The sequence below is a fragment of the Lynx canadensis genome, chromosome C1 (genome assembly GCF_007474595.2).
Source record: "Lynx canadensis isolate LIC74 chromosome C1, mLynCan4.pri.v2, whole genome shotgun sequence".
NCBI lineage: Eukaryota > Metazoa > Chordata > Mammalia > Carnivora > Felidae > Lynx > Lynx canadensis.
Window position 1 is genome coordinate 43233755 of NC_044310.1, and position 14466 is coordinate 43248220.

Below are 14466 nucleotides of genomic sequence, written 5' to 3' on the forward strand. Positions count from 1 at the left end.
GCTGGCTCCTGAAGGTGGGAAAGAGAGCCCAAGCAATCAACTGGGATACTCCAAAGAATCACCACTATTGGCTTTCCACATACTGCTCTTGACTCATCAGCCTGCAAGCCCTCTGCTACCACCAAGGACAAGTTCACTATATTATTCTGAATACCAACCATATAAAAGATGCAACAATAATTGGCATCAATAATAATTTTGGCAACAAGGCCAAAAAAAAAAAATTCCTACAGTTTAATGATTACAAAATTGCCAAAAGCTTTGTTGAAAAAATGAACAAAAGTGACCATGTGTTGTCAACGGGCTGAGACCATCCAAGCATATGACCACAAGTGGCCAAAATATTATAGAACCTATAACTAGAAAGCAGAGGGGGTGCCTGGGTGGCTCCATCGGTGAAGCAACCGACTCTTGATTTCAGCTCAGGTCATGATCTCACGGTCTGGAACTGAGCTCCACGTCAGGCTCTGTGCTGACAGAGCAGATTATTTGTAAGAACCCACTGTTCTCTAGACCCTGGGCCAGGTGCAAGGGATACAGTGACACAGAACAGATGTAGTCGCTGAGTCCTGTGCCCGAAGGCAAACAGGAAGCTCGGATTCCAGAGACACACAACCACCTACTCATCACAGGGCCTGCCAGGTTGCTTTATACACCTTCTCTTTCCCTCTTTCCTGCCAATTTCTACTCTTATTATGGGGTGGGGTGGGAAGGAGTCTTAATTTAGTTTGTATTATGCATTGTTATATTATAAAATATTTCTAACATACAGAAAAGTACAAAGAATGATACAACAAACACTGGTGTACCCGTCATGCTACTTTTTCAAATCCTTCTAATGGGGTCATACTACTCACATCCTTCAAAAACGTGCCTTTCTTCATTTATCCTTATTCTGACAGTTAGCCACATTGATGCTCATAGATCTCATTCATTCTTAAAAACTACAGCATTCTGTGTATGAATACTCCACAATTCACTTATTTCTTCACCTGCTGATGAATATTTTGTTTGTTTCCAAATATTTGCTATTACAAGCACTGTTGCTACAATGAATAATATTCTTCTATATGTCTTCTATTTGTGTGTTTCTCTTAGACCATACAGTGCAACTGCCAATTTGTAGGCACAAGAATCTTCAAATGGCTCCCATTCGTGCACCACTTACACACTCACTAGACACATATTAGTTCCCGTTGCTGCACAATCTTGACAACTCTTGGTATCAATGTTTCTGAAAATCTGACTTAAGGGTATGTCATTCCTCTGCTCAAACCCTCCAATGGCTTCTCACTCAAGTAAAAGCTGAAGTCCTCACTGTGACCAAGATGCTACACAACTTACCCCTCCATGTTGTCTCTCCCTCCTCATCTCCTAGGCTCCCTTCTTCCCTCTGGCCCAGTCACACTAGTCTCTGCCGTTCTCTGAGCATACCAAGCAAATTCCTGCCTCAGGGCCTTTGTGTTTGCTGTGCTCACTGCTTCAGATGCCTTCCCCTTAGATATCTACATGAATTGCTCCCAATTCCTCCAGGCCTTTACTCAAAATTCACCTCTTAAAAATTTTTTAAATTTCAAATTCACCCACCTACACAAGTATTTCCTGTCCTTTAAAATTTTCACCTTGGCATTTATCATTAGCATACTATATATCTGACTTATTTTACTTATCATAAAGCTCAGTAGATTCTAAACTGCCTCAGAGCAAGGATTTTTGTTTTTCTCACTGCTATATCTCCAGTGCCTGCAATAGTTTAGTGCTCAATACTTGTTGAATTAATTGAATGAATGAATGAAGACAAGTCAATTTGTATGTTTGCTAAAATGAGCATAATATAATCTCTTGTTTTTATTTCCTTGACTACAGGTGGGGCTAAGTATCTTTTCATATATTTGTTAGCCATTTGGGTTTCCTTTGCTGGGAATTGCTCATTTTCCTCTAAAACTTATAACTGGTTTTATTCTTATAAATGGTAGGAGTTCTAAAGATATTCTTGCTTTTCACCCTTTGTTGCTAATGAGAATTGCAAATATTATCTCCGGTCTGTAGTTGATTTACTTATTTATTTACTTTGCTTATGTTTATTTTGTGGTATAGAAAATTTTTTTTCCTTTTTTTAAAGTTTATTTATTTAGGGGGTGCGTGAGTGGCTCAGTCAGTTAAGCGTCTGACTTCGGCTCAGGTCATGATCTCACGGTCCGTGAGTTCGAGCTCCACGTCGGGCTATGTGCTAACAGCTCAGAGCCTGAAGTCTGCTTCAAATTCTGTGTCTCCTTCTCTCTCTGCCCTTCCCCTCTCACTCTATGTCTCTCTCTCTCATAAATAAATAAACATTAAAAAAATTTGTAGTTAAAAAAAAAGTTTATTTATTTATTTTGAGAGAGACAGAAAGAGAGAACGTGCCCACCAGCGGGAGAGGCGCAAAGAGAGAGGGAGACAGAGAATCCCAAGGAAGATTCTCTCTCCACACTGTCAGTGCAGAGCCTGAAGCAGGGCTCGATTCCACAAATCATAAGATCGTGACCTGAGCTGAAATCAAGAGTCAGACACTTAACCAACTGAACCACTCAGGCTCCCCCAGTAATTTTGTATTTCAGTTTAAATGCAATCAAATTCATCAGTCTCACCCTCTGATTCTGCAGACTGGCACTTCTGTCATCTTTTCCCTGACCACCTTCCTCCAATCTCCCCCACAAGGCCCAGTCCTCTCCACTATCAAACACTTTACCTATATAGTACCTCTTTTTTTTCTTTAACCATGTCTGTGAGCTCATGAGGCTAACAGTGTTGTGGAAAGAAGCAAACTTGGGGTTCAAATCCTGGTTTTATCAGGAGAGGCAGCATAACAGAGTAATAAAGAATATGGATTATGAGCTATGGTGCTGATTTGAAAACTGTGCTCAGCTATACGATCTTAGGGACAATGCATTACATCTGAGTAACTCGGTGTCCTTATTCACACAACGGGGATAATAATAGTAACTACCTCATAAAGTTCGGGTTGTTATGAGGATTAAGTGAGTTAATACAGGTTCTTCCCTGATAACGGGGCCACATAATAAGCACTGCGTACATTTGCTAGTGTCATTTTCTATGCTAACTCTGTGACTATGGGCAAGCTATCCTCCCCAAACTTCCATTTTCTCTTTTGTGAGGTAAGCCTACCTCGGGGTGTGGGATATAAAACTATAAAACAGTGACAAAGTGCTGAGCTCTTGGCACTTGTGAGGCACTCGGCACATGTTAGTTCTATCATTTCTTTCTTCCTGGCAGTGGAGACTGACTTTATCTTTGCATCCTCAGCCTGTAGCACGAAATAAGGTGCTCAAAAATTGTTTGCGTGCTTACTCTGTGCCAGGCCTCCACCAGGCACTGATGACATAAATCACTCAGACACATAGCCTGTCTCTCAAGATCTCAGGCTAGAAGAATAAACAAGAGAGCGAGGAGGAGAAACTGCCTTGGCAACATTTAGACGAGAGGCATGGGCCAAGGCAGTGCTTTGCACATGGCGCTCCCTGGCGCTCTGGGCATTCCGCCGACATCTGGATGGAACTTTCAGTGCTGCCAGATAGAGGAGCTATAGAGAAGGGACCCTCTCCCCAGCCTCCCCCACAGTGGTTCCACTTTCACTGGTTCCAACTATTGGACCTCCATGCTAGCTGATGAAAAGGTTCTGTAGCTTAAAACCACCAGGCAAACAGAGTATGGGCTTCACGTAACATCAAACTAGTTCTGGCTCTTGCTTTTTCAGTTTGACAACTCTCGGCCCTGGTTTCCTCACAAGGAAAAGAGGGCTAACCACACTTAATATAGAGTCTTGTTGAAAGAATTAAAGTGTATGCAGTCATCAGCACACAATAGATCCTCATGAATTCCTTCTCCTCTTATGATCAACATATGTACAAAATATGTAACATATTACTCTAATGCTTTTTCAGGATCGAGCATACACATCACTGAGCCTCACTGAGAGTCAGCTTCCTTGTTTGAGAAAGGGGGAGAAGAATACCTACCCCCAAGGTGGCTGCAAGAATTACATGTGCCCACGTCCAGTCTTTTGTAGCGCATCTGCACAAAGGAAGCACCCAGAACTGCTGGCTCGCTTCTCCTTTCAAACACGGAAGGCCATGGCTATAGGAGCCCTTTCCCTTCAGGAGTACCAGGTGGGCCTCCGACCTCTCCTCAGACAGCATGGAGGTCAGGAATGGCAGTCAACCCCTGGCCCATCCCTCTTACAGACTTCCAGTGCTGCTGACTGAATTCCCAGGGGAGCCAGCTCATCTGAGGGCAGAGCTGGGACTCAGCACAGCAATGAGTAAGTATGAGAGCACCTTCTCCACACCGATCCCCACCCTCAGATCCTCTCAAGTTAAAATCAACAATCTCCTTTTGGACAAAGTGACTTAATTCGTCTCAGGTGTGCAGTGTCATTTGAAGATGTTCAAAGGACATGCCAATTACTTGTAATCACAGCATTCATATAACACAGAATTGCATTTTCCCCAAAATTGTTTGTAAAGGCTGTCACTGACATCCAGAAGAGTTGAGTGAAATGTTGCATGCCCCACCAACAGTGCACTTCTCCAACCTTTCAGGCAACGCTCATGCGCACCTGAATTCAACTGGTACGTGGTAAAGAATCCAAACAGTTCTACACATACCGTAAAGATCTGGATTGCTGCGGATATATAACCTCACAAAGTTTTTTCCTGGTATTGGCAAAAGGGACCCCTTTATTCTGTCAAAGACCTGGAAAACAACATAGCAGTAAGTCTCCTGAAGATTTCTTACAGCTTTCGTGAAGATTTCTTACAGCTTTCATGACGATAGTATTTTCAAATGCGAATGATCCTTTATTTTTGTAAGACCATATCCAGTCATAAAAGCGTTCACATCATGTGATTGTTTAACCACAAAAGACACAAGTCTCCACTACGTGTAAAAGGAAAGGTGAAACGGGTTTACAAACCTGGTAAGTGTCTACGTCAAAGAATGTTTGATAGTATTCAAATGTCCAGAAGGGGGAGCTTTTCTTCTGGCCAGCAAGTAACTGTCAGAGGTGAAATAAAACATAATGAACACAGAAGTAATGTCCTTATATCAGCGATGCAGACAGGGGACTAATCTAATGGAAAATCAAGATGCATCAGAGACCAAGCTCTTCTGCATTCATGAACTTTACAACAGCCATGCCCAGCTCAGCCTGATAGAAAACAAGCGTGTGTTTTGAAGTCAGACCAAAAGGTTTCAATTCCTGGTCCCTCCACCAGGGGGAGACTTTGTCAAATCACTAGACTGTTCTCCAAAAATTACAGCCAACAAGATCCACTTCATAGGATTATAGGAAGGATTAGATCGATTATATATAATATGTATCAGGTACAATAACACATATACGCATTTTTACACACACAAACATATACACACAGAAGGCAGTCAGTGTCAGATCTTCTACTCCCCTACCTCCTCAAGATTCTTACCACTATCCCCACCTCAACTCTCAAAAATCTGATATGCTGATTCACTCTAACATGCTGAAAACTTAAAATATACTCCTCTGACAAAAAACCCCCACAAAACTCCAATTTATGAGCAGCACACACGGGGCTCATCTATCCCAACAGCGCAGCTATTTGACAACAGAACGCAGACCCCTTGCCGGGAACTACGACTGCCACTTCAGATATTTCATGAGGATTCGTACAGCGAAAGGTACGGATGGACTAGCTGGAGCTTTGCAGGACAAGGGGCAGGGTTTTTTTTTGTCCATTGAAAGGAGAATTTCCCCACGATTAAAGTTGTCTAATAGTGGCAATGCTGCTTTACACGGTAACAAATAGCCTCCAGAAGGGGGTATCCAAGTGCTGTCTTTCCCACCTACCACAGACAGCATTAGTATCTTGGGAGGGAAGGTGACATACAGGAGACTGAAGGTTCTTTCAAACTCTAGCATTAGAAGATATTGAACTCCAGAGACCCATGTTCTATAAGCTAGGACAAGGGATTCAGTGCCTATCATAGAATATTGGTAACTTCTTCCCAATTCCCAGACAAATTAAGATGATGGATAGAATGTTTTCAATTTTAAGATTTTTCTCCCCCCTCATACATTTCTCAAACTTTTGACACCCGCTGTTGCTCAGTGTGATGGTTAATTTCGTGTGTCAACTTATCGAGGTCAAACATTATTCTGGATGTTTCTGTGAGGGTGTTTTTGGATAAGCTTTAACATTTAAATTGGTGGGCTTTCGGGGCACCTGGGTGGCACCGTCGGTTAAGGGTCCAGCTTTGGCTCAGATTATTATCTCATGGTTTGTGGGCTCGAGCCCCATGTTGGGCTCTGTGCTGACAGCCCAGAGCCTGGAGCCTGCCTCGGATTCTGTGTCTCCCTTTCTCTCTGTCCCTCCACTGCTGGTGTTCAGTCTCTCTCTGACTCTCAAAAATAAATACATGTTAAGAATTTTTTTTTTTTTTTGATTTGTGGCTTTCTGAGTAAAGCAGATTGCCCTCCATAATGTGGCTGGGCCACAGCCAATCAAGTGAAGGCCCAAATAGAACAAAAGGCTGACCTCCCTGAGCAAGAGGGACTGCTCCAGCAGACTGCCTTTGGCCTTCATCTGCAACACCAGCTCTTCCTGGATCTACAGCAGAATGCCTTTGGCCTCAAACTCCAATTCCTTCCTGGGTCTCAGTCTGCCAGCCACTTCCAGCAGATTTTGGACTCGCCAAGCATCCACAATCACGTGAACCAATTTTTAAAAATAAACCTCTTTCTCTATATATACACATCCTATTGGTTCTAGCACTCTGGAGCACGCTAACTAATTGTGTGTTCCAGGGCAGCTTATTTAAACTTTGCGCCTCACATTTCTCCTTTGTAAAATGAGGATAAGAACAGTTCCTGGTATACAGAGCTGTTTTGAGGGTTAAATGAGATGATCCAAGTAAGGAACTTTAAATGGTGTCTGGCAGCTATGAAACGTGAAATAAACATTAGCTATTGTCATGATAATGATGGCGATAGTCCACACATTATTTTCTTATATTTCAGATGAGGAAACCCAGTCTTAGGGAAGTTCAAGTACCTTACTCAAGACCACATAGCTGTTACTACTGGCTGGGCCAGGATTCAAAGTTAGGCTCCTAGTCTAAGCTCTCGCCACAGTGTCTAGCATATATGGGTATTTAATTTAGCACAAGCTTCGGTGTTTATTGTGATGGCTCACGGAGTTCCAGAAAGATCACCCGGCACCCTAGAGCTCTGTGAACTCTTTACTTTTTTCAATTTTCAATTTTAAGATTTTTCAAGATTTTTAAGATTTTTAAAGGAGTTACTTAATGAGCCTGTGAACTCAATGCTGTAAACTGGGTGCTCCTCTAGGGCATCACAGTCATGACTGCATTTATAAAATATGGGTAGAAATACTATTTTTCTGGAACACACTACCAGTGCACGTGGAGATAAATCTTTGTGACCAAAAAAGGCCACCTGCTATTCACCGTCCAACCAGATGCAGAAACCTAGAAGTCTTGATAAAATCTTTGCTCTCTATCCCTCATCCCTTCTCCACAAAGCCCAACTGAGCCCACCCCCTAACCACCTGTGTCCGGCTGTGGTTCGGGCTTCTAGCCCAGATCACTGCCACGGTCTCCCACTGGCCTCCGCTCCTTCCAGTTTCTACCCCACAAGGCCACCATACCTTTATCTTTAAACTCTCTGGCTAAATACCATCTAAAATCTTTCAGTAGCTCCTGATAGCTTTCAGAGCACAATTCCTACTCATTTGGTTGAGTCCTTGCCGAGCCGTGCAGCCTCACCTCCTGTCTTCACCTGTATTTTGCTCCAATGTACGTGAAGATGGGAAACATGCCGTGTGTGCCACGTTCTTTCGTGCCGCTTTGGCTTTGCTGAAACGGTTCCCTTTGCCTAGATCACCCTTCCCTGCCTTCTTCCCTTGGCCACCTCCTACCCTTGTGCCAGGACTCAGTTCAAGTGTCACTACCTGCACAAAGCCCCGCTCTGCCCCCACAACCCCGGTGTCCCCTCCACCAGCACGCTCCCTGTGGGTAACAACGGCCTGCGTGCCTGTCTGTCTCCCCCCGAGGCAGAGGCCATGTGTGATCCACCTTTGGGCTGCCACTGCCTGGCACTCTTCGTGGCACACGGGAGACAGTGAATAAATGCATGAAGAAGCTTTTAAAAAAATTAAAAGGACAAATCAAAGACAAGTTCGAACCTCAGTTTTGTCAGAGTCATCGTTTCCCAGCAACTCATCATCCTCTTCTCCCCCGGAGCCTCTTGGGAGTCCTGCTTGATGCGTCGGGCTTTCACCAGGACCCTCGATACTTATCGTGGTGGCACCTGGGTTTTCTGCTGCAGTAGCGGCCGCGTTACCAAATTCTGAAAGCAATTAGAGCACGAGGGCATCAAAGACCTTACCCACATTGGAAATGCTATACTTTTAATCTAAAGACAAGCTGTTTCAACCCCAGCTTTGCTATAGACCCTATTTGATATAAATGGCAAAAGGCTCTGAAAAAAAACCTCATCTAGACATCAGGCTGACTTAGAAAAGGGGTTACAAAGACAATAGAATTTGGAGTCAGACCTGGATTTTAGTCCTGGCTCACCTACTTACTAACTATAAGAGCCTGAGTAAGTAACTCAACCTCTGTATGCCTCAGTATTCTCATCCACACAATGGGGAGAATAACATCTACTTTAGAGAATTGGGGGAAAGTCAGGAATGTTACCTAAGTAAAGTCCTTAGCAGAGTGGCTGGCCCACCGCAAGTACCCAATCTATACCTGTCTTCTTTGATTCAAGTTCAAAAAATTTTAATGGAAGTTATTTTTTCCAAGAAGTCCAATGTAATCACTATAGGGAATATAGGGTCAAAAATGAAAGTAGAAAGCATAGAATAAAAATCACTCTTAGTCCTACCACATCAAGGCAAACACTAATAATTTTTGATATGTTTCCTTTTCTCCATACAGTAACTCTCTAAGATTCATGCCAGTGATGATCATTCATTCACTGAACATATATTTACTGCACGCCTACAATGCGCCAAGTACTGATGTGATACTATACAATTTTGTATCCTGCTCTGTCAACTGGAGATTATAGAAAAATGATTTTTTTCATTTTATATCAGTCTTCATAATAACCATTTTCATAACTACGTAATATTCCAGCAGCTGGGAGGTGGAGGAAGTAGGAGAGAGAGACTGTAAGTTGGATGTTTATGGTGTTTCCAACTTTTCATTATAAAAATAACACTTGTAAGGAATGTCTGCAAAGAAAAAGCTTTTGAGTTATTATCTCTGAACACTTATCAGTGCAATTACCAGGTCAAAGGGTTAGTTAAGACTAATGCTCTATGACCTTGGGCAAATAACACTATATCTCTGAGTCTCTGTTTCTAAAATGTAGGTAATTGGGGCACCTGGGTGGCTCAGTTGGTTAAGTATCCGACGTTTGATTTCAGCTCACGTCATGATCTCACCGTTAGTGAGTTCAAGCCCCATATCAGGCTCTGGGCAGGCAGTGTTGAGCCTGCTTGCAATTCTCTCTCTCTCCCTCTCTCGCTGTCCCTCCCTCACTTGCGCTCTCTCTTTTGAAAATAAATAAATAAATTTTAAAAATAAAAATAAATAAAACATAGGTAACACCTATCTTACAGAGAGATTTTGAGGATGATATGATATAATAATAAATATTGTCATAGCTATCATTTATTGATGGAACAGGACACTAACATTTAAAAAGATGATCACGGGGCGCCTGGGGGTCTCAGTCAATTAAGTGTCTAACTTCAGCTCAGGTCATGATCTCACGGTTCATGAGTTTGAGCCCCATGTCGGGCTCTGTGCTGACAGCTCAGAGCCTGGAGTCTGCTTTGGATTCTGTGCCTCCCTCTCTCTCTGCCCCACCCCTTTTGCGCTCTGTCTCTCAAAAATGAATAAACGTTTATATATATATATATATATATATATTTAATATATTTAATATATATATTTAAAAAGATGATCACAACTGAGGGAATCAGACAGAGGAAGATACACTTTTCTCATATTTAAAAATTTTTTTTAATGTGTATTCATTTTTTGAGAGAGAGACAGAGTGTGAGTGGGGGAGGGGCAGAGAGGGGGACACAGAATCTGAAGCAGGCTCCAGAATCCGAGCTGTCAGCACAGAGCCTGACGGGGGGCTCGAACTCACAGACCGCGAGATCATGACCTGAGCTGAAGTCAGACACTTAACCGAATGAGCCACTCAGGTACCCCAAGTCTCATATTTAAAAAGCAGTAGTTCAGCAGGCAGAAGGAGGAACAGAGGATCACTTTAGAAGTACAATGGCCAGGGGCACCTGGATGGCTCAGTCAGCTGAATGTCTAACTTCGGCTCAGGTCATCATCTCGTGGTTCGTGAGTTCAAGCCCCGTGTCAGGCTCTGTGCTGACAGCTTGGAGCCTGGAGCCTGCTTCAGATTCTGTGTCTCCCTCCCTCTCTGCCCTTCCCCTGCTCACGCTCTGTCTTACTCTCTCCAAAAAATAAATAAGCATAAAAAAAAAAAAAAGAAGTACAAAGGCCAAAGATGTTCAAAGGAGGATGATAACTTGTCTATTTGACAGGCTTAGGAAAGGCTTCTTGAAGATGCCACATGAGAAAGATGGTCAGATGTGGTGGGGATGGCATCGCGCACAAAGGGCATGGGATGAGCAAAAACCAGAAGATGGAAGATGTGTCCCCTAACTGAGAAACAGCAGGTAGCATGGTTTGATTGGAATGCAGCATGTGTGTACCTCTCACAGGATCACTTGACCACACATTCTGCTCCATATGAGTTACCGGTGTCCATCACAGCTCCCTGAGGACAAGACTGGCATGTTCTTCATTTCCACCATCATCTTCTCTACTTTTACGTGCTGGCATATCCTATGCTATGTGTGGCCTCTGATCCTTTCCTGACACAATGTCTTCCACCTGACGAGTCCCAATCTCCACTTTTTCACCTGAACTCCCATCTTCCTCAGGAAAGCCTTCCATGACCCCCATAGCATCCTACATTCTGTTCTAAAGAGCAAAGTCCTTAACAAGGTCTGCAATGTCCTCTGTGATTTGGCACCTGCCTCCTCTCTAACCTCACCTTGTGTTCATCTCCCCCCCTCCCCCCACCGCCAACCCCGAACCATCTGTGCTCTGCACATTAGCTTTCTTTCAATTACCTGGGAAAAAAGTCAAACAAACTTCCTCCCCCCTTGGGTACTTTGCATATGCTGTTCTCGACATTGTACTTTCCTACACTGTACTCAGAAAGGATGGCCAAAGAGGGCCTCTCGAACGAAGTGAGATTTGAACAGAGTGAGGGAGCAAGCTATGTGGCTATCTGGAGAAAAAATTCCCAAATAGATAGCACAAAATCCCTAAGCTGTGAGTGTACTTGGTGTCTAGGAGGGACAGTGACAGGCCCATGTGGGTAGGGCAGAGAGAGAAAGGACAAGAGTAGCAGGAGAGATCAGAGGGAGTGGAGGGCAGGATCATGTACAGCCTCCAAACACAGAAAAGGCTCTGGCTTTCATACCTAGTGAGATGGGAGCCATTGGAAGGTTCTGAAAGAATGACATGATCTGACTTAGTTTTAAAGGACCACTCGTTGCAAAATACAGACTGTAAGGGGGCAACGGAGGAAGCAGGAAGACTAGAAGGAAGGTAAGGGCTATAATTCATATGAGAGGTGATGGTGACCTTGAGCATGGTGAGGGAGAGGTAGTAGTGAGGAGAGGTGGTCAGATGCTGAATGTATGTTGAAGATGGAGTTGACAGTATTTGCTGAGGAGGTGGTTTCTCTTTAAACATCTTCTCTCTTCCTCAGATAGCAGTGAGATAGCACTGGCTGTGAAGCCAGGCTGCCTGGGTTCAAACCCTGCTTTACCACTTGTTATGTGGCCTTAGGTAAATTACTTCATTTTTCTCTGCCTTGGTTTCCTCACTGGTAAAACAGAGAGAATAAATATTTCATAAAGTTAACATGAAGATTAGATGAGCTAATATTTGGGAAGCACGTAAACTAGGGCCTGACGTATAGTAAGTGCTGTGCAAGTATTTATAAGACAAATAAGCATTCGTCAGTCCCTAGTCTAGGTTAGGTTCTAGGCTATGAGTGATGAACTGTTCCTCCAACATTTTCATAGTCTGTGGATATATATGTAAGTGATCATTTATCAAATTAATGTCTCCCTCAACAGACTGAGAGCTACATTAGGGAGTGAACTGTCACTCCTCTGTCCCTGATAACTGGAACAACTGCCTGGCTCATAGTCACATTCATGAGATACTTATTGATTCAGTGAAGGAATGACCTGATCACATTTCATCATAATTAGCTTTTTACACTTTTATCTACTCCAGCAGAGGAAAAAACTCCTCCTTTATCTTTTTATCTCCTGCATCTAGTAAGTTCTAAGCACAAAGTAGATGTTCAGTAAATATTTGTTGAACTAAGGCAGTAACTCTATAGCTATTTTGTAATCACAGTATTAAATTAATGACGTTACCAATCTGGGGACACCTGGGGTGGCTCAGTCAGTTAAGTGTTGGACTTCGGCTTAGGTCATGATCTCATGGTTAGTGGGTTCAAGCCCCACACTGGGCTGTGCTGACAACTCAGAGCCTGGAGCCTGCTTCAGATTCTGTGTCTCCCTCTCTCTCTCTGCCCCTCCCCTGCTTGTGTTCTCTCTCTCTCTCTCTCTCTCTCTCTCAAAAATAAATAAATAAACTTAAAAAACATCTTTAAAAAAATGACGTTACCAATCTGAAGGGCTATTCGGCAAAAAAGAACAACTGATGTGGACAAACAGAAAAACCTGGATGTGGCCAACATACTTGTACCAAGATGCTTGAAATAATCTTCATAAATATATATGCCAGGATATCACTGAGAACCCATTGCTGTGACTGTGGAAACACTGATTATAAAAGGTGGCCCCCAACGGATGTACCTTCAAACTGCAAATCACCTACAGCTGCCATCCAGCCAGGGGGTCTTCTCCCAATTATTAAGAAGAAATTTTGCAGAGGTCTAAAAAGGAAAAATAAATAAACTTCATAAGATACCAGAATAAAATACACGCAAACAACTCTTGTTTCAGCATTAGAAATGGTACTATTTTCCTTGCCTCCTTCTTTGGTAGGGTGAGACAGGTCTGTATAAAGATAACCACTTAGCAACAGATATAAAAAACTAACCCTAAGGGGTCCAAAGGTTCCATCCAATCTCACTCACTCTGTGGGTGTTTAAGGACCAGGTGCAGCCTGGAAATGTAAGGGTGAGGAAGGAGAGGCTGGAGTTTGAGAGGTGGCTATGAGGGCAGTCAAGAGCAAAGACAGTTCAGCCTAGCCAGTGGTTAAGGGCACAGGCTCTGGGGTCAAACAGACCTGGGTTTGATTCCCGATTCTGCTTGTCCTCGCTGTATGACTGCAGGCTCCTCGGGGCCTCACTTTTCTCATCTGTAAAATGGGTTCATAATGGTACCTACTCGCACGGTGCTGGGGGGCCATTAAATGAGACAGTGAGTGTAAGGCGCTTAGTGCACAGCCGAGCAATTAGTAGGCGTTGGAGTGACGGCAACCCTGCAGCCTGGGATACCCTAAGCCCCGGCAGGCCTGGGCAAGAGCTGCCCAAAAAGCAAAGGCAGGGTTGTAGGGGGAGGATCTGGGCCGAAGCGGCCCGGCGGGCAGGAGATAGCGGGTCTCCCGCGTCCCGGGCTCTCCCCGCAGTTCCGGCCGCCTCACCTCGAGGGGCTCGGCGTCCAGCCGGTCGGGGGGAGACTCCAACCTCAGTAGTACCAGGCAGGTTCAGGTCCAGCCGAGTTGCCGGAAGCCGGAGATCCGGGGGGCGGAACTTTTCCACCTCCTCCGGGCAGAGCCCCGCCTCCTTAAAGAGACCGAAGCGTTGCTTCTGAGACTGGGCAGCCGCGGCCTCCAGAGCCGGCTCCTAGCCCCGCCCCTGCGAGGCGGAGGCTCGGGTTCTTAAAGAGACAGGCGCAGCCCGGAGCGGTGGTGGGCGTGGAGTGGGGGGAGGAGAAGGGGAGGCACAAAGAATTCTCTAGCTTGTGGGGTCTTTTTATTGTTTGTTTATACCTCTGTTCTTATTGAAATATAAAATAACATAACGAAGAACGGTTGTCGAGAGACCAAAAGTCATCAACCTCTCGCATTCTTTTTTGGCTAAAAATTTAATGAAGCGGTAAGGGAGTGGATGAGTCCAATCCTTTCTGAGTTGTGAACGAGTGAGCGAGCGCAGGATGACGTCTGTTCTAGTGGCCGCCGTCCCCCGTGAGTGTGGTATTTGTTCCTTCACTCCCGCACCCGCCTCCCTCTGCCCCGGGTAGGGGCGGGGGGTGGGGAGCAGTAGGCCTTTCTCAAGCACCCTTCTGTCCTCCACTGCACTGACTACCA

General features: G+C 44.3%; 1 protein-coding gene across 5 annotated transcripts in view; it reads right to left on the reverse strand.

Annotated features, from left to right (window-relative positions):
• YIPF1 (Yip1 domain family member 1) overlaps window positions 1-13912 on the reverse strand; it is a 37495-nt gene extending 23583 nt beyond the window's left edge. For 3 of the 5 annotated variants that reach the window (XM_030325283.1, XM_030325277.1, XM_030325281.1), the window contains exons 1-5: window positions 13801-13911; window positions 13008-13087; window positions 8241-8404; window positions 4973-5053; window positions 4665-4752 (exon numbers count right to left, since the gene is read on the reverse strand). In XM_030325283.1, coding sequence (XP_030181143.1) covers window positions 4665-4752; window positions 4973-5053; window positions 8241-8404; window positions 13008-13038 — 364 coding nt within the window. In that variant the 5' untranslated portion in view covers window positions 13039-13087; window positions 13801-13911. Of the gene's footprint in view, window positions 1-4664; window positions 4753-4972; window positions 5054-8240; window positions 8405-13007; window positions 13088-13443; window positions 13516-13800 lie in introns of all 5 variants that reach the window. The other 2 variants (XM_030325278.1, XM_030325282.1) reach the window with 2 other exon arrangements.
• Window positions 13913-14466: the final 554 nt, after the last annotated feature.